This window comes from Chlamydotis macqueenii, chromosome 17, assembly GCF_036417535.1.
Source record: "Chlamydotis macqueenii isolate bChlMac1 chromosome 17, bChlMac1.mat, whole genome shotgun sequence".
In the NCBI taxonomy this organism is placed as follows: Eukaryota; Metazoa; Chordata; class Aves; order Otidiformes; family Otididae; genus Chlamydotis; species Chlamydotis macqueenii.
In genome coordinates, this window is record NC_141572.1 from 11637204 (window position 1) to 11661568 (window position 24365).

Below are 24365 nucleotides of genomic sequence, written 5' to 3' on the forward strand. Positions count from 1 at the left end.
ACAGCTGTTTCTGGTATGTGACACGCATTTGTCTCTTTTTTTTCTGGATCGTATCTCTGAAAACTGCCATATTTCAAAGAGTAGGCCCATAAGCACACTGAACTTTGCCTGCTCTCCTTGAGTAAAATATGCTTCAAAGCATCTGGTGCTTGACATCTGTGAAGGCAAATAATCAAGCTGAAACATGGTCGCAATCTGTTACAAAAATCCCCTCTAACAGCCAGTGAGAAGGAAATGCCCAGGAGAGTATCATTAAGCCAAGATGAAAGATCTGCTAAGGCAAGTTGGTTAAGAGCGCTAAACAACATCTTCCACACAATCTTCAGGCTTTAGTTTGTTATCTTTGCAACTTTTGTATTTAAGGACAAAGCAGTTGCTAAAGGCAACTCCAGGCAGAGGAGATGCACGTTTTCTTTCCCCTGCCAGAGGTGGGGGAATTCGATGCTTTTTGCCTGATACATTTTATGTATCTTAATTAAGTGTAGTATCTTTTCTCATCTGCTTTTGAAAGACAACTTTCTGCAGCAGATGGATCCCATCTTATCTCATGCTTTCATGGTAGAAGATTTTTGTGCTGTCTATGCCGTAAGAATGTCTGACTCTCCACTGAAAACTTCATTTGAGTGCTGTCAGTCAGTACATCTGAAGTAGTGAAATTACCATCTCACAAAATGTGAAGTGCTGAGAATTTTATTACAGTTGCTCACTCTTTCCAAATCCTTTTTCTTTAATGCCAAGTATTCTCTCTTTGTCTACAAACACAAAAGCAATGCAAGCTTTCTGGTATAATTGGTGTGTTTTTCACTCTTACTTTGTGTAAACTGTTGCATCTGAGAAATATTAAGGTATTTGCCTGTACGGCACACGTGAAAGGAGGCTGCTCAGCAACAGGGACACCGCTTTTCCCTGTACCACGAACCCAAAGAACGGGCGGTGGGAAGCAGCGGTTGGGCCACCTGGGTCCCCTTGCTGCCCTTCTGGGGTTTCTCAGCATGGGTGGCACTGTCTGCCCTGCTCTCCTCTGGAGCCTGGAACAAATATCCAACATAAATATTCCTTTTTCACAATATCTCTCAATTCTGCATATGACAACCAGTTCTTCACAGTTCCTTCTACTTATATGCCTGTTCCCAGGCTTTCTTCTTTTTTGGGAAGACTTGGCCTGCAGTGCACCACCACCCCCCCCCAGATTGCCTCCCCCCCGCTTTTCCCATGAGCAGAGCCTTCACTGGGCGTCTTTCACGGAGAAGTGAAGAAACCGCATTCGGGGAGACCTGAAGGCGCCCATCGCTGCCCCCACGGCTTCCCGCTCCCCGCCGCCATCTTGTCGGCGGCCGCCCCGGAGGCCTACAGCTCCCAGCATGCCCCGCGGCCGGCCGCCTGCACCACAGTGCCCAGAGCGCCATACGGCTGCCGCGCCTTCAAAATGGCGGCGTCCACGGGCGGCTCGGACCGAGACACGGACTCGGACTCCGACAGCAGTGGCGAGGCAGCGGCGCGGTTCCGGGAGGCCGCCTGGGACTGCGCTGCTCAGGCGGCGGTGCGGACGGAGCCGCGCGGCGGTGAGGGTCGGCGGCCAGCTAAGGCTCTGCTCTCCCGTCCCCGCCAGTCTGGGCCGGGCCCCTCCACAGCATCTCCTGACCCGGAGCTCTCCCGGGGAGCGGCGGTCGGGCAGGGGCACCTCTCAGCCACGGTGCTGGTGTCACAGCCAGACCGCTTCGGGAGCCGCCGGCGCCCGGAGGTGCCGACGAGGGGCTCTGGGAGGGGGCTCGGCCCAGCGCAGCCGGGCAAGATGTCTGCTGCGGCCTGAGCGGTGGGAAGTTTCCCTTTCCCCTCGTAACTGTTTTCCCCCGAAGGTGGGCCTGGGTTGTCTTTCGGGCATGATTCTTTATGCTATAAAATTACGTGTGCCGAAAGGGGGATTAAACAGGTCCTGGTCACAGGCCTTTTAAACTTGCCTATACTTCTTCCTTCAGGAGGCCTTAAAAAGGATCAGTTACAGCCTGCTCAACCTAGCCTAAGGTATTTTGCTTCTATTTTTAGACTTATGTTTCACTAAAGAAAAATTCAATATATATTGTATTTGTGCTGCTTAAGTTAATGCCTTATAATGCTTCCTACTGTTAAGGCCTATTCTGTTTTAGGAGTTGGTCCGACCATAATCTGAAGTGATGCTTAAATCTGAAAAAGCAAGTAGGTTTTTTTTTTTTTTAAAGTACATTTGTCATTCTTCTAGCAGCAGGGGAATATGGAAGTTGAAAATGTATTACTGCTGTCAGTTACAGCATTAGTTTTAAGTGTCAGAAATCTCCTGACTCTGCAAGTGTCCCATGAAGGAATTAGTATAGTTACATAAAACAAAATTTCTTTTTCTTAAAAAAATTTTGCAATTCCAAGCACTTGTTGGCTGGAAAGCAACACCTGAATTGGTAGCCTTGCAGTGGAGGTGGTGCTGTCCTCTCTAAGTTTGCACCATTTCTATAGGCTCAGTTCTGAAAGCTGTCAGCCACGCAACTTAATAAAAGCCTCTCTCCTGGGGCAGGTTTTGCATGAATTGTGGCAGCATGTACAGGAATTATATGCAAGAGAAAGGATGTCATGATGTCACTTATTTGCATTTGTAGGCTATTTCAATGATAAAAAATAATCTGGTTATTAATTATGATGGAGATGGGTAAATAATGTTTAGGTCTCTCTTGGGAACTGAACTGTTACTAACAAGCTATTTTCCCTCTTTCTTAGTGGTCTTTCCTATCAAGTATGAATTGATTACTAGAGGGCAGGAGACTTTACAGTCCCTTATCTCTTGTTTGGGTGAGAGCACCAGGTGTTATTGGCCTTGAAAGAGATAATGATTGTTCTTACTTTAAACAGGCGTGAGGTCAATGGTCATGATGAGGATGGAAATGAGCTACAGACGACACCAGAGTTCAGAGCACACGTTGCAAAGAAACTGGGAGCAATGCTAGATGGGTATTTGCATGCTATACTAAAAAAGTTTGTTCTATGGGTAAAGTACACCAATGCTTTTGGGAGCTAAAATCAGGAAATTAAAGATCTGAGTGCAGCTTGGATATGGAGGAGAAATTGTTTCTCCTCTTGTCTTAATCGTTCCTGTATTAAATGCAGGCTTCTTGTATTCTGTGCAATAACCTGGCCCGTGTGCTGTGCCCATCTGGTAAAGACTCCCTGTGCAGCACTACCTGTCTCTGTTTGCCTCTGTGGTGAATGTGTTTTGGGAAAAAAAAATAGAATTGGGGTGCTTTAGCACTTTAATCATTTAAAGGCCAGCATGAGAATCTTCAATTTATACTTACAACCTAAGCCAGTACCTGATTCAGGGTTGTGCTGGCAGTATGCCTCTGACTGGGTTGCCGCTGTCTTTATTGTGTAGATATGGCCCCGGAACTAGAATTCCCGGTGTTTAAAGTTGGCTTTAGAAACACTGCTTTTAAGTCATTCCTATGGCATGCGTTGCTAAGGAGAGAAGGCATAGTCTGCTCTGAAAGCAGGGAGGTGAGACTGCTTCACTAAGAAAAAAAAGTAAGAATCTGTGTAAGATCTCCCTGTAGTCTTGTTTCCTAGAAATATCCAACTTTAGCTCAGTTTGCACAAACCTGTCTAAGATTTGACTGGGGTTTTCTGTTTAGTTTCATCACTGTCTTGAAGGAGTCATCAGGACCTTCAGAAACTTCTGTGCAACAGTCTGACTCTGGAGATGATGGTGAGTTCTAGTCACAGCCATTGTGGCTGTAGAATCACAGAAGGGTTTGGGTTGGAAGGGACCTTTCAAGCCCATCCAGTCCCACCCCCCTGCAAGGAGCAGGGACATCTCCATCCAGACCAGGTTGCTCAGAGCCTCGTCCAACCTGGCCTGGAATGTTTCCAGGGATGGGGCATATTGTGACATTGTTAAACGATGACAAGTGGGATGGATCCTGCCCAGTGCCAGTTGTACACTCAACTGACTAATAAGGATTTGCAGTAGAAGAATCCCAGTTAGCCTCAGTGAGAGCTGTTACTTTGATGTTATGATCTCTGTGCCCTATCTCCTCTCAGAGTGTTAGTCTCAGATAATTGCTGTCAAGCACTATAGCAATGCATTAACAGCAGTGAGGCTTCACAGGGAGATTGCTGTTGATTGCTTTCACCTCTGTTTTATATTGTGGCTAAAATTCCTTTTTACATAATTTAGGTTTTCGCCTTTTCTCTTCCTCTGTCCCGGGAGACTGTGGGAAATCAGAGCCTTGCCCTGCCGCGAGGAGGAGGAGACAGCCATCTAGCTCCAGGTGAGGTGGTGTCAGCTGTTTTGCTCCCAAAGTACTATTGCATATCACATTTCAGAGGCAGCTGGGACTTGCAAAGGAATAGGAAGCTGAAGAGCTTGAGAAGGGTGTATTTCTGACTCCTATATTTGAGTAGAGCAGATTTTATTTTTTTTTCCTAGTGCTGGGGAACTATAAATGTTTGTGGGAGACTTCTTTCCACTCCTAGTATGTGTAAAGAACACCTTAGCCTTCAAACTGGTTAAATGCTAACTATAGGTGTTGGAGTCTTGGAGCCACTGGGTGTTTATCAGGTGTTCCCATCTTGGATTACTCTGCTGTTTGTGCTGTGGGTGAATTCAAGGCAAAAGAGTAACATAACTTCCTTGCCTTTTGTTACCTTTCCAGTGACACGGACAGCGACCAAGAGTGGCAAAGGTGCCAGGAGGCTGCTGTGTCAGCCGCAGACATTCTGAAGCAAAGTGCTTTTCCTGCACTGTCCCAGGATTCCAGCCGGGATCAGAGTCAGGGTTATGTAGAGCACAGCCAGAAAAAAAAGAAGAAAAAGAAAATTAGGGGAGAGAACAATATTCAAGAGAAAATAATAGACTCAGCAGAGTGTGACCAGATGAGCAAAGACTTGCCACGGTTGGTGTCTGCAAACGGACAGCATAAGAGAAGGGAGAGCAGTCATACAGAGAACCCAGTGTTGCCAGGAGTCGTGAAGAAGAAAAATAAGAAGAAAAAAAGAGAATGAGGATTTTGCTCTGCAAGTGTCAGGTGACTATGATGGATGAAGGATGCTAAAAAAACCAAACAAAAAAAAAACAAACCAAAAAGAGTTGCTGTAGATGAGGGAAAAATTAATTGGCAAAGCTTCTGTTCTAAAAGCTCAGTGGCCCGAAAGTCTAATTAAGTGACTTCCGATGTTGTTGGCGTCCCCTGGGGAAGGGAACATTGTTCTCCCAGCACAGCAGTTGTCTATGCTGCTGCTTATGCAGACCCAGTGTAAAAGGATTAAATACTGTGCACAGACTGGTGTGACAGAGGGATGCAATCATAGCTGTGTCCCTCCTGGTCTGTTCCTTCACATCATGAAACCAAATCTTGTGTCCTGGAGAAAATATGATGACTTGAATTTGGTTTACATGGCAACAGGTGATCAACTCCTTTTGCCTCCTCCTAGATGCTTACTAAGAATAGCTCCAGCCTATGAGAGATGCATTTATCAAAAGCATCCTGTCAGATATCAGGCCCCTCTTATTTTTTTTTTTTTCCTGTGATCATTATAACTGTCTGTTGTTGAAAACTGCCATGTTACTAATCCCTCTGTAATCTGCACCTCTCCAGGGTCCCTGCCTACAAACAGAGCATGCAGTGAGCTTATTTCAGAGTTGTTCTAAATGGGTAGTTCTGTTTAAGTTATGTCCTTTGAAATTTCTTTTTATGTATAGTTTTTTTTATGGCATTTGTTGTTATTAAATTCTACTACACTCTTAGTCTTATTTAATTTAGCAGATTTTGGACAATGTTGGCTTTCTTGCTGTACTGGGGTGGCTCCCTCAGCAGAGATAAAGATGGCTGAAGATGGCTCTTTAGTTCCTTGGTGATCAATGCTATGAAACTGCTACAGGAAGGACTTAAGTCTGACTGGAAAGTCACTGTGTTTCAGTCCTTATTTTAGTCGATTATGACTTTTGTGTCTCTGAAATACAGTGGGTTTTGGTAGTTTTCAATATGACTCTTGTCTGTTTATACTTCAGCTCCAGTATTTCGGAAAAGGACCTCTTAATTAGATAAATAGTCTTCTGTTTTTAACATTTTGAGTTTCAGTAGCTCTAACTCATGTGCCCTATCCAGGAGACAAGAGAGACAGATTAGAGAAACTGAAATAGTAAACTGTTGCTCTTTGAGTGTAGGAAAGCTCAAGATGTTTTCTTTCCTACTGTAAGATCCTTGCTGGTTTTTAATTAAGAAAACACAGCTGGCATCCAAAAATGGAAAGGCTAGGTAGAAAATTGGCTTGTAGTTTAACTGAATGTGCCAGCAGAAATGATTCGTCTTATGGCCAGTTAAAACTTCAGTATATCTAAGCTATTACCTGCGGTTTCAAATGCGTAGTGGTCAAAAAATTATCTTTTTGACTTGTTTTATTATGTTTATTTTTACGCTGACTGGAAGTTATATATTGGCAAACTATGCACGTGATGCACATCAGAGATTAGGAACCAATTCTACAATAAAATTCCTCAGAGAATCTAGTTACTGAAATTAGTTTCTGATGGTTGGTAGTATCTAGAGGAAAGTCATATCAATACAAACTGTAATGGGCATCTGCAATTCTGAAATTTCCAGATATTATAACTGAAGAGTTCGCTATTGGGCTTTTCCTTTTTAAAATGTCCTTTTAAATTAACCTTTTAAGAGTCTGGAGCACTTTGTAGTCTCAAGGATTTTCATCTATTTCACAGTTGAGAGAATAGCTCTATTTCGGTCATAGTGACAAGAACATGTTAATTAAGGTTTTTTTTTTCATGTCTGGCTAGTGACAAATCAGTGATGTGAAGGCTGAGAGTAAATAGAGAAGAGAGGAATAATTAGAAAAGGAATTATATAAGTAGATCCTTAGGGCTAAAAACCTTCACTTAGCGCAAGCAAGACTCTAACACCCCAGGGTAATTATTTGCATATCAAGAACTACAGCATCTAGCCTACAAGGAAGCTGAGAATGAGCAGTGTTCTGTAAAATGAATCCAAGTTGACATCTTTATAGAGAACTACTGAAGGAACCGCTGCTCTTTGTGAAGCATGGGAACCCCCCAGCTGTCGTGCAGTGTCAGGGACCCATGGAGAATGCCACCCCCCAGCTCATTCAGCAAGGCACATGAGATAAGAATCCACATGGTTAATGCAGAGAACTGGAATCTCCTTGCTGCTGTTAAACTTTAATTTCTGCATTTAAAACAAAGCAGAGCTATATAAAAAATAACCAAGCCATTTCCACTAGGATAGCATGATTTTAGAGCAGGGCATTTTTAACGGAGAATGTTTGGTATTTTTGTAGTTAATTGAAGGATTTGTAGCTTGTGGTCAGTGATCCCATACTGACAGGTTTGTGCCAAGCCATTCCTGAATCTGCTTCTTGGTGATTTTCATTGCAGTCAGGAATCAGGTTCTCTCACTCTTGCCTCCAAGATACCATTATTTCTCATAGTTCCCATTGGTGCTTCTTTACAGCAAAGGAGGTGAGTGTTTTAAAGATGGTGCCTCTTCTTTGGCAGCTCAGCTTTGCTCTTTCCTGCATGGCTTAGTTTGGTGTTGGCAGGTTTGTAGAGGCTCAGCTTGATGAAAGTCCCATCCACGCCCTGGCATTTTTGCAATATTGCATTTAGATCCCTGTCTTGATGGGATTCCTTCTTGGGCAGCTACAAAAGGATGTCTGGTCATTCTAGGCTGCCTCATGGGGTTTGGGTTTGCTTGGTTTTTTGAGAGGCAGTGGATTTTAGCAGTGCCAGCATCATCTTTCCATAGCTTCTGTCTTAAGCCTGAGACATCTTCTCTCACAGAGGCAGCTGAGTAAGGGATTTGTACGAGGCAGTAGGGGCTGGAGGTCGGCTGAGCGCAACAGCCTTTCCTTCCCATGGAAGGCAGCAGTGACAGCAAACACAGTTGAGTTGCACCTGACAGATTGGTCATGGCAGTCACCCTTGAGCTGGTTGTCCTGATTACTGAGTGGAGGATGCCATCTGCGTGGAGATGAAGGTCTCAATGACGTTGTGAGTGGATGGCAGCAGCTGACTGTGGCTGTTGGTGGAGTCAGAGCTTTGGTACAGTACCAGGCTGCTGGAGGACACTGTCAAAGGCACAGGCAGAAGTTAAGTACAAATTCTCACTGCAGTCCCCTTATTGTGTGTGCGCACACTCTCATTTCCAGCGTGCCTGAACTCTCCTGGCATAGGGACGTAACTCCTTTTTCTGTTTTGAGTGCTGTTACATACCTAGCTCAAGTCTAAAGCTAGCCTGAAAACAATGAGGGTGACAACCTTCAGAGAGTTCAGTTTTGAGGATTCTATGTGATTGTTAATGTCCTAGTTATTCTTTTAGAACTGGAAAGATCCAACTGGAGTCTCTTCATGAGGTACTCTTGGGCTTTTCAGCCCTGAAAACTGCCCACAAAACTGGATACACATGGCCGCTGATTTTGTCAATATTTTTAAGGTTATTTTCCTCTCTAGATCCTGAGGAAGGCTCCCATTTCCACAGTCTGGCCTTATACAGACTGTGCTCCCAGTCTTTTCCTTGTATCGGCTTTTCAAACCCCCCAAGGCACTGGTAGAGCCCTCTTAGAGAATTGTGAGCCCCACTTACCATTTTCTAATTGGATTTTACAGAGTTACAAGAGAAACTAGGCAAAATGTGGTTTAAGATAGTAGTGGCTGCTGCTCTTACCAGTGGGGCTTGAGGTGAGGCGAGGGCCTGGCTGAAGGTGCTGGATGGTTGTGTCTTGATTCTGTAAATGTATTGTTGGCACCTGTGACACTGGCGTATGCATCCCAGACTCTGTGTGGGTCTCCGAGTCAGATGTGAATGCCTAGAGAAAAGAAAGTTAACAGTGCCTGGTTTCTGCATGCCTTCTGACAGGCACAAGAGGAGAGTGAGCTGGTGCTGTTTCCAAGGAGATTAAATCCTTCTTGATGGTGCAGTGAAGAGTTTGCTCTAATGCCTCCAGTATTGCAGCTGGCACCAGCAAAGCAAGAAGAAAGATCATCCTGCTGGGATGGCATGGACTGCACACCCAAAAACTCTTCGACAAGCAAGGAGCTACTTGCAGACTAGTGCAGTTCTAGGGTTGGGGAACAAAGGCACGCGCTAAAGGCTGTTACCTGTTTAGGTGGTGTCAGGTTAGTCAGGGCGCTGAGATTGGCTGTATCTGTTATCACCATGGTTTGTGGCAAGAGGCCTGTATGTGTGTATTGGGCCACTTCAGACTTGGGGCCGTAGAGAGCTGTGCATGAAAAAAAAAAAAACCACAAGATCATGTGGATGCTGGAGGTTTTGCATGAGACTAGTTTGCTTGTTCTGCTCATGCTCTCTGCCTCTGAAACAGTGGGAGTGAAGGGCTGGGGAGATGAATGCAAGAGAAATAATTTTGTAATTAGACCAGCAATAATAGAAGAAAATAGAGTGCTGCAAGTCCAAGGACCTAGGAAACGCTCCAGAACAGAGTCTTTTTTTGTTTGTTAGAGCAAGTGAGTTCACATTCTTACCGTGAGGGCTCTGTATCTGGGCCATGGTAGCCATGAAGGGGCTCTGGTTGATGTGACTCTGGACCTGCTGCATGAGGGGCTGCTGGTAGGACGGGTGTAGTTGTTGGGGGAACTGGACGGGCTGCAGGGTAGTGAGGCTGCTCCCCATGCTGTTTATTACGGGTACGCTCTGGGGCTGGGTTGAGGCCAAGCCTGAAAAACAAGGACTGATGACAGTAGTGTCACACACTACGGGAGGAGTGTGGCCCCGCTGCAGTAGGGGTGTCTGAAGTAGCCATCGTGGCAGGCCTGTCACTGCAGGGTGATTTTGGATCCTGCTTTTCAGGTGTTCCATTTTTAAATCTGTGATTATGAATAGGTTTCATGCCTGTGAAAGTAAAGTAGGAGTGTGCAAAATGTACAATGCAGACAGGTACCATGAAAACACCTCTGACTGCCAGTGTTTGTTCCTGTGGTACATCCTTGTGTTCCAGTATAGATCACTGCCCAGTTCAGTGATAACATGATACAAAGTTCCACTGGGGAGGCCTTGCTCAGAAGTAAGCTTGGAGCATCATCTCATGTTGAGTTCATTTTTTTTTATGAAGCTGTTGGCAATAGAGAGGACTGTGCTGTAGATGTCCAGCCACATGGAATGGAGTTTAAGCTCATTTTGCTTGGGCTGCCAAATTATGGTATTTAGACCAGTGCGAAAGAGGTAGAAGGTTTCACACATTAATACCCATTTCCCACAACTGTCCAGATCATGTTCCTATAAATGAGCGAGTCTCTCCAGCACTGAGAAATTTTGACTTGTGTGGAAATCTCCAATTTTTTTTTTTGTTGTTGTTTGCACAGAATTAGAATCCACATAATCTTGGGTATAAATGAGGAAATGGAAATCAGTTCACAGTTGTCACGATGGAGCAGAATAAGGCCTCTTTCTTCCTGGGAAGAAAGTGTAAGAGGAGAGTATACATTTTATTTTCCTTTATCTAATGAGATGCACTTTGGCAGTAGACTAGTCTTGGAATGAAAAGAAATCTCATACAGCTGTCAAAGTGAAAAATATAAAAAAATAATTACTGCTGTGGGTTCCAAAGGCATATGCTGCTCTTCACAGGAAGTAGAGCAGGATGTTTTGTCTTTCAAGCATTATGAACATGCTTCAATTTTCATCGTTTTAAGGAAGTACTATGTTTAGAGCAAAACAAAACATTGGCATAGGAATAGACTGCAAATGTCCATTGCTCTTAAGATGTGCATGTGTGCGTAACTTAATTCTAACATGAACATCTGTCCTCTAATTCTGTCCTTGTAGGTAGTGCTGCTGAAGATCCTTAGTGTTTGTGACAATTTTCCCCAGGCTCGTGTCACTGTCAGCTTAGTACTTTGTCTCTGAAAATGAGGCAGGTAATTCTAACAATTACAGGTAGCTCTTTATCTGAATTCTGATCAGCAGAGTCATTACAGAACACTACTCACCTATCACCAGGGTGGAGGTACCTGTGTTGGTGAACGCTGGTGTGAGGGATGAGGTCTCACCAGCTCCAATTGCCATTACGCCCGGCAGTGATGCCATGATAAGGTTCTGAGTTTGCTGGCTCAGCGCATGTGGATTTTGCTCTAGGCTGTGCAAGGCAGTCAGAGTGCTGACAGGAGGGAGAGTTCCTCCAGGAGCTGAGACCTGTGTGAAAGGAGGTCTGTGAAAATGCTATCTGCAGCAGGTTGAGTATGGCGAGTCCCAAAGCTGTGATGAACATCCTTCTCCCTCTTCCTGCCTGCTCTGCCCACTTGCTAACTAGAAAGACTTTGCACTTGCTTGTCTGCAGTTTCCTTGTGCTCATCAATTAACTAGCAAAGGTCAGCTGTTGAAATGCTAAGAATAAATCCTTCCTGGCTTAGTACTTGCACATTTAAGAAATCCTAAGAGTTTTACAAACAAGAATGAGATTAGTCCCACTGCATTCTCTGTAGGGAAAGTGTATCTCCTATTTTACAGCTCAGGGTAGAAGACAATGCTCAGAGAAACTGAGAGGCTTGGGTAATTTTATGTAGTGATTTTTAGCTACACACTTCAGCACAGAATCCAGGAGTTTCTCTTTTCTTGTTCACCTTTTCCTCTGAGAACTGCCTGTAATTTCCCTTTCTTGTAGTGGCTAGTGAGTTTTCAGATTGTGATTTCAAAGGAGTTGCTGAAAAGTTTCCTTAAACCTTTTTCTCATACAGTGTGTTCTTCAGGCTGCATTACCTGGCAGTTCCCTGCTGTTAGAGAGGAAATGTACCTGTTAGAACAGGACTGGTCTGTGCTTGGGTGTCTTGCTGATTCAGTCTATTCTTGAATCATTGAGAAATGTATTAACTTAACTGTTTTCTCAGCCTCTAAAATTAACCACATAACCTGTGTCTGTGCTCTAGTGGGATTTTGAGTTTACAACGCCCTTGGAGATCTGTGGCTGTAGTACTATGTAACAGCAAAATAGCATTGTAATAATTTGAGAGATAGAGAAAGTCGGTGCTTTCTATTACATTTCTTTTCTCCCCTCAGACAAAAAGCTGTAAGGAATCTCTAGTAAGAGTAAGCACCAACAGGTGAAACAGTGAGACAAATCACCTTGATATCCATTTTAGAAGACAACTGTAGAAGATTTTCAGCATCTTGTGAAATACTTTCTTTTTTTTTTTCTTCAGGAGGAGACCAGAAAGTGAGCAGAGTGAGTGATTGATAAGATTTAAATCATACTCATTTATAGTGAACTTAACCTTGCCTCAGGCCAGTGTGCACTAATACAAACTTCTGCCAGCTCTTTCCCTGTAAGCAAGGAACATGTGCAAACTGAAAATGATCAGTCGTATAGCTCTAGTGCTTCACTGCTAATTATGTGGGAAAAGGTGTCGTCAAATCTCAAAAGGAAATTTGCTCTGAGAAGGCAGATTGCTACAATCTAGATATCCAGTACATGTCTCAGTGGTATGTGCTTCATTTTTACAGGTAAGAGAGATATAAGTATGGCTCTATGTTCTGTTAATCCTGCTGGTGTCTGACCAACTATCTTGAGATGTGTAGAGCTCAAATGAGAGTTGGAGATGACAAAAATTTCACAGGGGAAACAGGGTTTCCTGGAAAGAAGGAAATCATGTCATACCTTGAGCTCCGTTCTTTTTTTTTCAGAGTAGACTGTTCTGATTGATTGTAAGGAAATGGCTGTACTTGTGGGGTTGTGTTTCATGCTCTAACTGCTGCCCTCACCAGCAGTCTAGAGGGCACGTGTATCTGAGGACTGCTCATGTTACATGGTCAGTGCAAAGTGGCTGTGTAATATCTCTGTAAGAAGGTGGTTTTAAGAGTATTCTAGCAAAACCTACTTCTGAATAGTCCATTTTGCGACCACAGGTAGAGGACCTGATGCCCGCCAGTCAGCAGAACTTAAGATACATCACTTACCAGCTTAGTGTCTGTGCTCAGTAGGTTTTGGCTGGGCTCCAGTCCAGGGGGAGAAACCTGGTGCAGGATGGTTTGGGTGGTCACCATGGAGCTGTTCCCATGGTGGTTGCTACTGGAGGACTCTGCCTCGCTGGCTGGCTGCTGGTTGTACCTCACTCCTGCATCAAAACAGGAGGGAAACTGGCTGTCAAAAATGAGAAACTGAGAAACTTTGGCAAGTGCTAAATTCAGTTTCCTTTGCAGGTGCTTGCCTTTAGATTTTTGAGGCAGAGACAAGGTGGGTAGTAGGAGAACCTCACCACCCAGCTCTGGCTTTTCTCTGTAACTTGGCACAACTCTTTCCTCAAATACTGACTTCAAGGTATGGCTGTGTGTGCTGCAGGGAGCAAACAGGATTCACCGGAAACCACCCCTCTGGATGTGGGTGTAGAGAGGAGAGAGTCTCAGCAAGATCATCTCTTCCCACAGTGAGAGCAATTACCTGCTTGGGCCTACGAAGCTGAAAAAGCTCTGCTCTTTTTGGGTGGAGAATGACCTTTCCTGATGCCTGAAAACTCAGTCTCAGGTCTGATGGTGCTGGTATGTCTTGGAAAGAGTAGGAGGCACACACCTGAGTGAAAGGATACGGAACTGACTTGTGATGGCAGCCAGCAGATGACCCCTTGAAAGGGGATTACTGCGTGCCAGCCATGAGGGAGTGCAGAATGTCAAAGAGTAAGTGAGGAGATTTGGCTGAAAGTTTTGTTATTGAACTTCATGTCACCCTTGCTATTCTGCCTATCTCTCCTGACTCAGAGACGTGATTTCTTTGTCACTGGTGCTCTTCCCTTCTATCAAGTCTGCTTTTCCTATCTGTAGATTCACCTCCTAAAGGGATGGACTTGGGAGATAGCTTTGGTGACTGAGTTTGGGTAGGTTCACCCATGCCTTTGAGATCTCCCACTGGTTGTTTCTTACCATGAACTTTGCTGGGTGAGAGAGCAGGTGTTGGCTGGAGGGAGGAAGAGTTGTGAGGAGTTAGAGGAGGAGCAGAGGTGGGCTGTGGTCCGCTGAAGGTGTCCATGGCCAGCTTGTGCCGGAAAGCTTCCTCCTTCCTGCGATTGGCAAACCAGTTGTAAACTCTGACCTCTGTCACCAGGTTTGAGCCCAGTCCCTGGGCCTGAGATGGAGAAACACCTCTCTGAATACACTCTGCTCTGTTAGGGGGAAAGCACAAGAAGAGTCTTGCTGAACTGGACTTAGAGAGACAGAGTAAGTGCACAGCCCCAAACTGGCTGTGATCTGGCATGCTGTGTGGAAGGATCCTGCCAGGTATAGCAAGACATGGGGCATTACTGGTCCTTTGTGAACAGTGAATGCTCAGTTGTGGCATTTCATCGAAATGTGGCTGGTGTCAGTGGTGACATCCACTGCTGTGCCGTTAGCCTGCCTTGCTCTAGCAAACACCAAGAATACAGAGAGGCTCTGCCCTGCCCCTCTCCTTCAAAGCCAGACACCCATCTTTACCTGTTGCATTCTTCCACCAGTGCCTCTCTCTCTTCTTTGCTGGGGTTTTTCTGTCTCTCATAAGCTTGGAACAGGATCTGCTGTGAGGCAGGACCCCACTTAAAGCGGTTTCTTCTTCCCTTCTTGGTGGGCAGGTCATCTCCCATGGGCTCCTCTGTCAGAATACCCTGGCCAGCGTGTGTGAATTCTGCAGGCGCAAAGGGGTAAGGGAATTTGCTTTCTGGAAGCATTTCCAATAGTTCTGTCTTGGTGCCCAGCAGGCCCAATGCAGCTTACCCTTACAGAATATCTTGTGCAAGATGGAGGGTTGAATCTAGATGAGGGGGAAATAAAGTTCCATAATCTGCTAAAAATTACAAGATATTTCTAGCAGGACTATATTTACCCATCTTTCTCTTGCATGCATTGCATCTCTGCTCCCACCTTGGAGTAGTGAAAGCAGAGGCAGCTGAGTTTAAAGCAAGCATGACTGCAGTCCGGCTCTCCAGAACCATCCAAAGGCCAAATGTCTCATTTTACTTGCAAGCCACCAATACAAAATTAAGTAAGACAGATTCCAGACGGGCTCATGAATGCTGAAGCTCATGCCACAGAGATGCATTCCCAGTGGGTGTCTGTAACGAAAGGGCTTAGATGGTGCGAGGTGATAGCCAACACTGGTTTTTCATGAGGTGATAACCTGCAGTGGTTTTGTTTTTGTTTGTTTTTTTTTTTTTTTTGCAGGGAGGACAGCAGCCTGCTGCTTTTTGCAGGTAGTGGAACTGTTGCTTTAGCTGAAATTGCAAAACCCCACTTCTCAGGCAGAAATTCTATCATCTGTCCACTACATTGCTGTAGTCTGAGAATGGGTGCAGAATTGCAAATGGAGAGTATTAGTTCGCTTCTCTGTAGTCAAATGAGGAATAGGGTGGGTGACTGAAGGCTGCTTCATGACGCAGTGTGTTTGGTGTACAGTTTGGTTCACCTCACTGCTGAATGCTGACCTAGACTTCTCTAAGCTTCCCACTAAAAGCTGCTTTTCCTTCTATTTTTCCTTAATAAAAATAGGGAGTAAGGATTAGCAAGAGTGAGCAGAAGCCTTAATGAAATTGAGATAGTTGTTGCCATACTTACGCTGGGCCACCTCTCGCTGCTTGCGGACATACCAGGTGTAGAGGGCTGCCCTTTTTTGGGTCTTCATGGGAGTGCCCTTGTTGAGGTGCTGCGAGAGGTGAGATTGGTTCAGACCAGTAGTGTCCACCACCTCACGCTGAGGGATGTTGTGCTGCTGGAGGTATGATTTCACCATCTTTGCTACTCTCCAGGGATCCTCTCTGGAAGGAGCAGAGAACACTTCTCAGGAGACAGAGATCTACCACCTGCACTCAGCAGACCTGGATTCCAAGGAAGGGCACTGGTACCGCCCGGGGTGCACCTTGTCAGGCATCACCATTGTGTCTGAGGCCAAAGTGTTAACTGGCTGCATAAGGTAAAGCTGTTCCTCAGTGTGATACCTTGTTCAGTTTTGACTCTGCATTCAGGGTAAAAACTGCATAGTATTAAAAATGAAGTGCAAAAGATATAGCACTAGCTTCCTCTAAATTGTTCTCCGTGGGCACTTTGATCTCCCTTTAGAAGGGGATTCTCATTATCAAGGGAATGTCCCAATGCATGGCCATATTCTTTGCGGTCTGTGCTTATTTGGATACAAGGGTTTGGCCTGTTCTGTCAGGCAGCTGTCATCTGTAAATGACAGAAAGTGCTGGCTAGTGACATGAGCACGGAATGGACCTTTCTGCTGGAAAGTAACGTGAATGTAAAGCCTTTTTGCTGCTAATGAGAAATGGTATGAGGAAGGAAGTGATCTTGCATTTCAGGATTCAGCTGGATGTTTTATGACTGTGGATCTCTTTTTCAGAGCTGAAATCTCTTCCCTTCCCCTACATAGCTTTTCTTCTCTATCCCCCTTTAAGGCGTAGCTGCTTGGGGTAGATGTACCTTATTTTCCAAGACAGATTCATTGTGATATTTGGCTGAACCTAGCTCATGTCCTGATTCTGGTCCAAGTTGGGTTGCCTTGCAGTGACTTAAGAAATGAAAACAGGCTTTCATCATACTGTTATGTGACAGCTATGTATACATATGTATAAATCAAGCCGTCAAGGATTATGTTCTTGCACATCTGCTATGTGTTATTCAAACACCGTGATTCACATCTAGATCCACTTAAGCTTCTTAGTGCAATAAAGAACAACAGGCAAACCACTAATTCCTCCTATTGCCACCTTCCTTTGAGGTAACAGCTGAGGGAATAGACCTATTTGAGACCTACTCACAACATTTTCAGGTGCTAATCTGATTCAGGATTTCATAATTAATGTGAATTTCAGATTTTTAGGATCTCTGATTAGAATATCCATGAGTTTTCCTAAGGAAAATAGAGAAAATCTGACTCGGACTTCTTTGTGTGGATTGATTTCACCAGAGCTGAAAATTACAGTAGAAATAGAGAGATGTGAAACCAGGCAGTCTAGGTCCAAACAGTGCAGGAGCCTCTCTACAGAAAACCTGTGGTTCAGTTTGAACAGAGCATCACTCTGTTTTCTATGTGAAATGCCTGGTGGAAATGGTTTGCATGCTGTAGAAATACACTGGTGTCACATTCAATGTCAGCATCAAAGGAGCAGCGAGGGGGAGTGGGAAGGTACCTGTGACTGTGCAGAAACTGTCACAAGAACACACAGGTCTGAGCAACAGGCAACAACTGTGCTGTTCATTGCTTTGTTGACTCAGGAGGTTGCCAGAGGCTGCAAAGTGATAAGAAGGACAAAGTCCACACCTGTTCTCTCAGTGCAAACACCCTTATCTCTGTTCCCCTGCAGCTTCTCTCCCAGTGGCTGGACAGTCCAAGGAGCAAGCTCTGCTGCAGTTAAAATGTGACAGAAGCAGTGTCAGTTACAGCTTCTTGAAGAACTTGCTTTCTTAAAATAGGAACATTTGTTTCTTTTTTATGATGAGATGCTTGCTATAGATGCTTCTGTTTTCTGCCTTCTTCCCTTAACCATCTTTGTCTTTTAAAAGCCTCAAATTAGGCTAAACTTATGAAAGCTTTTCTTTCCTCAGTGTGGTTGTTCTTTCTGTTGGTTTTTATGCTGTCCAAACCGAGGACCAATCTCCTCCCTTTGTATTTGTGATAGCCTAGCCAGCACCTGCACCCTGAATTCATTACACAAGTCCCTATGCAAAGGAGAAGAGACTCCAACTTGGAACCTCTGGTCTCTTAGATCAGAGTTCTGGCTCAGATGGGAAAAGGAAGGACTGTGTTACCACTGATGGAAACCTCTGCTGCATGTTGATTTCCTTCCTGCACCCCAATTGTGAGTCACTTTTGTCTCCCCTGTTGAGATCCTCACTTCTTTGTAGTAGGAATAAAGCAGGAAGTATCTGTGAGTCTCTCCTCACAGCAATTAAAGCCTTGTGATTTTTCTGTCTTCCTTTGAGACAAAGCAGGGATCTTTGTGAGGCGAACTACTGCAGGGGAATCTTAGTACAGTTACGATTTCATGGGACAGTTGTATGAAATCCTAGCTACCATTGGCTACATTGCCAAAGCACAGGCTGTGATATCAATGCAGCAATTCCTTTAGGCCCAAGGCTACATCACAGAACAAGTAATGGCAGTCGGTCAGTTGAACCCTTGCCCAAATATATAGTTCCACCTGCAGAGCCTTCACCATTGACTAAGACATGGTAAGTTGAAACCTGCACTCTTTCACTGGCAGTGAGACTGTCATTGACTGTTAGAGGGTAAGATTTCACCCTAAACCTAGTTCTCCTGGTTGTAGTTACGCTAAAATCTCAATTGCTTCAATGCATCAGAGCTGTAGAAATGGGTCTGCCTTGCTCAAGCTCCCCTTCTCTGTCTCCAAGCCTGTTTTCTGCTGTCTAGCTTCCATTTCTCCCCAGATGCAAGCTGTCTCCCCATTCTTCTGTTGTTCTCAAAGGTCTAATATCTGTCTCCAGATTTTTCTCACTTAGTTCTTACTTCCTTATTCCTAAGTCTTGCTCTCCTTCTGTCAGTTGTTTCTTGTCGTCTCAGCATAGCCCCTTTCCTTGGCTCATCTCAACCACAGGGGCCTGGGTCCTCTCTCCATGCCAACTTCCCATTTTCTTAGTTCTGAGGTCACTTTTTAAGGGCGTTTTCACCTCCCTTTTGTTACCTGAACAATAAGTAACCCAGGTAGTTAGTTATAAACTCAAAGGGAACAAGAGGCTGGTTGATAATTTATAGCAACATCTCAAATTTAAATGGAAAGTAAATATCAAGTTGTTAGCATTAAAGAAAACCCATTCCAGAGAGCTGGAGATGTTACATTCGGGGGACCTTCTCCCTCCTTCGCTCTTCCTGACTTTTCTCTTTCACTTATTCCTTTCTTTCCCCTCCTCTTCCTTATTCTCTATGTCTCTCCTTTCCTTCTCTCCTGTTCTCGCATTCTCAGGCAAGAGCAGCTTTCATTTCCTTGAGGTGGGTTCTGAATTGCTGCTTTGGACCAGACCTTGCTTAACCAGCGGTTCAGAGCTGTGAAGTCCTCTGGCCCTTTCCTCTGGAGCCTGCTAGACAACCTTGACTGATGTGAGTGCACAGCCTGGAGCCGGGCTAGGCAGAGAGCAGGGAAGGTAAGACCATCCCGGCAGGGTTCCTTTCTATTGAACTTGGCCTGGTTTGCCTCATCTTGGTTTATATGTGGAAATGAAAGGGGTGTGGCAGCTTCATCTCCAGATTCCCCAGGTAGAGCCTGTCTAAGACACCGTTTACACTGGGAAAGGACTGAACCTTTATTATTATATCTTTGTTTTCCTTTTTCCTCATGGAAAACATACTTTCATCCCTGCCTCCAGGGGAAATCTGTTGCTTATCTCAATTTCTGTCTTTCCTAACACAATTTTGTCCCTTGCCCTACAGGTGAATTGTTGGTATACCTCTCTCCGTTTGCTCTACTAGCAGTAGTGTGATCTATCCCTTCCTCCAGGATAGCCTCTCTCTTGCCTTCTGCTCTGAGGAATATCTGGGAATTACTCCACACAGCTCCATCTCCTTAGTGTGTTATTTATTCTTTATCATAGATGCAATTAATTTTCTGTGTGGAATGATCTGGAAAGAATGTTATTCAAACTGTAAATCTATGGAAGATCAGTGAGACAGACTGAGCGACAAAATGAAACAGTGCTAACTTCTCCCTAGAGAAACCTCTGTCTGAACTGTCTTTATCAGGTGTTTTTTTTCTGTAGGGACAAAATCCAGTCAGTGTCCACAGGTGCACCCAGTCATGTGGGTGTATCTGGTCTACATCCCGTTTCACTCAGCTTTGACTAGTGCTTTCCAAACTGTGGTTTCAATGTTAGTGGACCTGTGAGGACGTATTTGGTCTCTTGGTGCTGTCATTTTTTTCCCTTCCAGCTCCTGGAAAGCCGAGCAATGGACACTTTCCTGGTTCTACTTTGTAAGCAGTGGCTGCAGTTACCACAAATAACTTTCTTGTATCGCTAACAGCTGCCCACAAGTCAATCTCTCTGTTAAAATGTGGTCTACAGTATTAGACCAAGAATTGTTAATAATTCCCAAAGAGGCTTCTGCCTAAAGGCAGAAGTGCTTCCATCTGGTTTCTGGATTTCACATCCTTGTGTAGATGCTGAAACAGCTTTGCAAGCATTGAAGTTTTACTGAGAATCCCTGGGCGTGGAGATTCTTGCCTGCCACCTTTTTATCTATTGCTGGGAGTAATTTCTGTTATACACTGTTCTTCTCTGTCTTACAATACCTAGAATACTACTTTAAGGATATTACCTTTAGGCATCTATGAATGGAAAGGCTTATTCTTAAACAAAAAAGTTTATTAGTAGGTAACAACTGCTTACATATTATCAAACCCTGATACTAGTTCAGATGCTTCAAATAGATTCTCAGACATGTAGCTGCTTTCTTAAATCTTTGACCAGAAATTTGAAACAGTCAATACAGACTTCCTATTGTTTTCATTTTACATTGACTAGCTCTGATCTCTTATATTCCTCTCATAATAAGTACTTTTTTTAATTTTTTTTTTTTTTCTGAAACTGAGGCTTCTGGTTCCCTTCATACTGTCCTCAACAGCAGAAGTTAATTGCTCTATTCTGTGATACAGGGGACTGATGAAAGAAAACTCAGAAGTTTCAAAACAATACTCTGCAATTAACACCCAGTACAAGGCTTAGGAGATCCTGGTTCTTGACCAGTCCTTTCTGTGCTATCTTAGAGTTCTGGGTAGGTCATAAAATCTCTGTACCTCAGTTCCCATTTGTAAAATGAGAATGCTGCTCAACTGACTGTCCTAGAGAGAGAAGTGAGACTGTTCATCAGAAAGCATTCATATCACAGGTTTTCAAGAGAGGTAAGACTGTTGTGCTGAGGCTGGTAGTAAGCACAGGAAAGACTGGCAGCAAGCTCCTAGAAAGGCAAGGAGGATCAGAAACCAGAATCCATGCTGAAGTGTGGGTGGCAGGCAGGAATTATGTCCATCTGTGTGTCTGTTCTTAAATCACAGCGGATGGCACCTCAGTCCTGCTTCACCCATTCATTACAGAAAATGGGACAAAGCCAGGTGCTCTTCTTCAGCTTCCATGGCTTCCTTTGTGGATAGATACCCCATAAACCATCAGAAGTTAATGATCAAAAAGCTTATCAGGGTCTTTTCATCTATAAATTTATAAGACAAAAGAGAAATAATAAAGCCATTGGATAATTAGTAACTAGCCAGGGCCCGCCCGGTGCCACTGGGCTCAAACTACCCCAAGACCTGTACGCAGACTCAGGAAGATGAGAAGGAGACAAGGATTAGGGGAAGAAAAAGTAGAAGAAAGAATTAGCCAAGAAGAAAACCAAATGGGAAGAAAAGCAGCAGAGACAAAAGTGAGAGAAGGGAAATGTGTAAAAAGAATGGGAAAGAGATAAAGGGAAGAGAGGAGGCTAAAAGATGTGAGAGCTGGAAGTGGGGAAGAGATGAGAGAGACATAGTGGCTAGAAAGAAGACTGAATGATTGGGAATGCTTTCCCCAACCAGGTAAGACCTGATCCAGTAAATTTTCCTTTGTTGGGTACTGCAGAGTCATCAACTCCCCATCTGCCAGGGAGCTTTCTTCTCCAAAGTATTTACAGTGAATGCTGACTCTTGTCATGCTGTTCTCGCTCTGGCCTTTTGCAGTGGGATTTGGTGTTTCCTTCTTGTTGTCTTACATTTTATGTTAATTTCCTTTGCACGTGAAGGGGAGAGATCAGAAAACCTGAGAAATTCTCTAGTTGGATTTTAGCTTTAGTGGAGACTTTAAGTGCAGGATGTTGCTGCATCTTTGTCTTTTATCAGCTTGTCATTTCAAAATATGTCCAAAACGGATGGGGAAAAATCTGGTTTTGGTGTCATAAGTTGGGTGGACCTGATCCTTTCCTGGGCAAACCTTTTTGGTTATTCATGGGAATTGTATCCCAGCAATGGGAATCCTGGTGAATGTTTCTGAGTCTATCATGAGGCTTATTGGTTCAGGGAATTTTTCCTGTCTTTTGATCTCAAAAATGCTTTTATGCGAAGGCAGATTTGTGTGGCAGTAAAACCTGTCGTTATTGCTGCATAGGTGCTTTGTAGTTGTGATGGGCAGTGGACGGTAGAAGCAGAGTGTTCTGCCCAGGTTTTAACCTCTGCATGTATGTGGTGTGTGCTCTTTCTACAAGAAAAATCCCCACTGCAGTCAGGAGAACTTTGCACTCACAAGAATGATGAGAATGAGTTCTCCTGCTTTGTCTTTGACCACTAATCTATAGCAAACTCCAATGAAATTAACAATATTAATCTTCTTAAATATAGCTGGGAAACATTACAGTGTCACTTTACTGTACATCTTCAGGTAAATTTAGCACCAGTTAAGAGTGATTATATTTTTTTTTTCTTTCCTGGTGACTGAAATTGTGAATCCTATTAAAAATTTAAACCCTAAAAACTAACGTTCTGTCAGAGATGCAAGTTATACAGGCCTCAGACTGTTCTGAAGCCTGATGATATAAGCACTTCAAATATGTAATCGCGCTCCATGGCTCCCTTCGTGCATTTTAAGTGAGATAAAAAGGAAGGTTTGAGCATTTATAAAGAATCTGGGGAGTGTTTTGGGAGGCTGCTAGCCCTGGCATGGATGAAGACTGTCTCTGTGCAGGTAAATCAACTGTTAATACCAGGGACACTGAGCGGAAGCGGGAAGGAAAACAGATTTAGAGGGAGAGTGCAAGAAAGCAGCAAAGAGGAACAGCAAATCCGTCCTTACTGTAATAGTCTTTCCACCACAGCCTTCTGGTGAGCAGCCTCCTCAGGGCTCAAGTTTTCCAGCTCCTTCATTATTGGAGGGGTAAATTCCTCCCCATCATCAGAGGTTTCATCTTCCGATAACCTGGACTCCCCCATTCCGTTGGGGAGGTTGGTGATGTCGGGACAGGGTTCCCCTTTTTCTGTCTGGAGAGCATTGATAGCACGCTGACTTTCACTCTGGAGCACGTAGGGTTCCACTTCGCTCAGCGCCTTGATCAGGGTCTCCTTGGTTAGCCCCGACTCCAGCAGCGCTCCCAGCAGCTCCACTTGAAGATGACTCAGCTTCGAGACCATGGTCTTCAGGCTGGTGTCTCCTGGGTTTGAATTTCGGGTTATCCTGCTTCCAGCTTCCCTACACCATGTTCCTGAGGTAACACGCCTGACTGTCAGGAGAGTGGGCACAGCCTCCCGCCTTTACGCCCCCCCCAAAAAAAAACAAAATACAAAATTGAGCCACTTCAGACCCCCCACGACTGTCCTGAGCCAGTGCTGATAAAGGGACCCTTGGCTATCTGTTTACATTGGAGCAATGTAAATTCTCCAAGGTTCATATTTATCTGTGTGCTTAGCAAGTTACTGAACTTTGGACTTCAGCACTGCAGCAGCAGTTCACAAAGTGCAGAGGGAGAGAAAGCAGGGGGAGGGGGAAAGGGAGGGAAGCAGAAGGGAGAAGGAGAGCAAAATGAAGGGATAGAAGGTCTGCAGCATGGAAAAGTCCACTATGGAAAGAGAACTAAGAAAATCGGAATGGAGAAATGTGGTTTATTTCTGGCCTCATTAGTTTTAGAGAAGGAAGGAGGTGGAGTACCTCAAAAGGAAGAGGTGCGTTTGGCTGTACGTGCTTCAGGAGAAGGTGCTGCTGTTGGAGGATCGTAGAGCTGACTCGGAGCTCTGGCAGCGGTGAGATTCAGCCAGTCTCAGCCCCTGCCAAAGGCTTTGGGCTGAGAGAAAGCCACACTGGCAGCTTCACTAGCCTTTGTGCAACCTGCCCAGCAGAGAAGTGTGAGCACTGAGTTTGTATGGATATCCCCAAGACTCACAGGATGTTCTGGACCTCCGGCTGACTTCTGTGACAGACCATCAAGTGTTAAATGACTTTTTAACTTCTGGCTTTGGCTTGCTGTGTATCTTGATATGCAAATACCAGCACCTCGATTATAACTTGCTATGTTTATTGCTTAATTGATGAGCAGGAGCAGTGTACCCACATAATTTGGGAGATTACGGGCCTTGCCCCACTCAGCTTGTGATTCAGGCACGTGATAAAGAATGGCCCTGGGTGTTGGTTCATGCTGAAAGTCCCTGCCCTATCAATTGCCCTGCTTCTTCTAAGTGCTCTGGGCAGGCTTGTAGTTACCATTTACCCTCCGCCTCCAGCCCCTCTTGATAGCAGCCCTGCTCTTATGTTCTGCTCCCAGCTGTTCGGTGATTTCCCAAAACATGCTTGCTAGCTTGGCTGGAGTTGCTTAGGGCAGTTCTCAGGGAGTGCTGATGACTAAATTGTCCTTTCTGGTCTGAAAATAGATGAATTAATTGATCT

The 24365-nt window shown here is 44.5% G+C and overlaps 2 protein-coding genes across 10 annotated transcripts in view; one reads left to right on the forward strand and one right to left on the reverse strand.

Annotated features, from left to right (window-relative positions):
* C17H12orf43 (chromosome 17 C12orf43 homolog) overlaps positions 1–24365 on the forward strand; it is a 33161-nt gene that overhangs the window by 2204 nt on the left and 6592 nt on the right. For 4 of the 9 annotated variants that reach the window (XM_086761146.1, XM_086761145.1, XM_086761147.1 and 1 more), the window contains exons 1-6: positions 1421–1568; positions 1977–2022; positions 2875–2973; positions 3651–3724; positions 4196–4289; positions 4674–5045. In XM_086761146.1, coding sequence (XP_086617272.1) covers positions 1427–1568; positions 1977–2022; positions 2875–2973; positions 3651–3724; positions 4196–4289; positions 4674–5022 — 804 coding nt within the window. In that variant the 5' untranslated portion in view covers positions 1421–1426 and the 3' untranslated portion in view covers positions 5023–5045. Of the gene's footprint in view, positions 1–1420; positions 1569–1976; positions 2023–2874; positions 2974–3650; positions 3725–4195; positions 4290–4673; positions 5864–13338; positions 13712–15766; positions 15931–24365 lie in introns of those variants that run through there. The other 5 variants (XM_086761148.1, XM_086761150.1, XM_086761151.1 and 2 more) reach the window with 5 other exon arrangements.
* HNF1A (HNF1 homeobox A) lies at positions 7170–24178 on the reverse strand. The gene is made up of 10 exons (XM_010119715.2): positions 22785–24178; positions 15576–15775; positions 14463–14649; positions 13914–14152; positions 12957–13114; positions 10997–11198; positions 9533–9724; positions 9149–9270; positions 8715–8856; positions 7170–8118 (listed from the first exon to the last, which is right to left on the reverse strand). The coding sequence occupies exons 1-10, from the start codon at positions 23117–23119 to the stop codon at positions 7991–7993; spliced, it is 1905 nt and encodes a 634-aa protein (XP_010118017.1). The 5' UTR covers positions 23120–24178; the 3' UTR covers positions 7170–7990.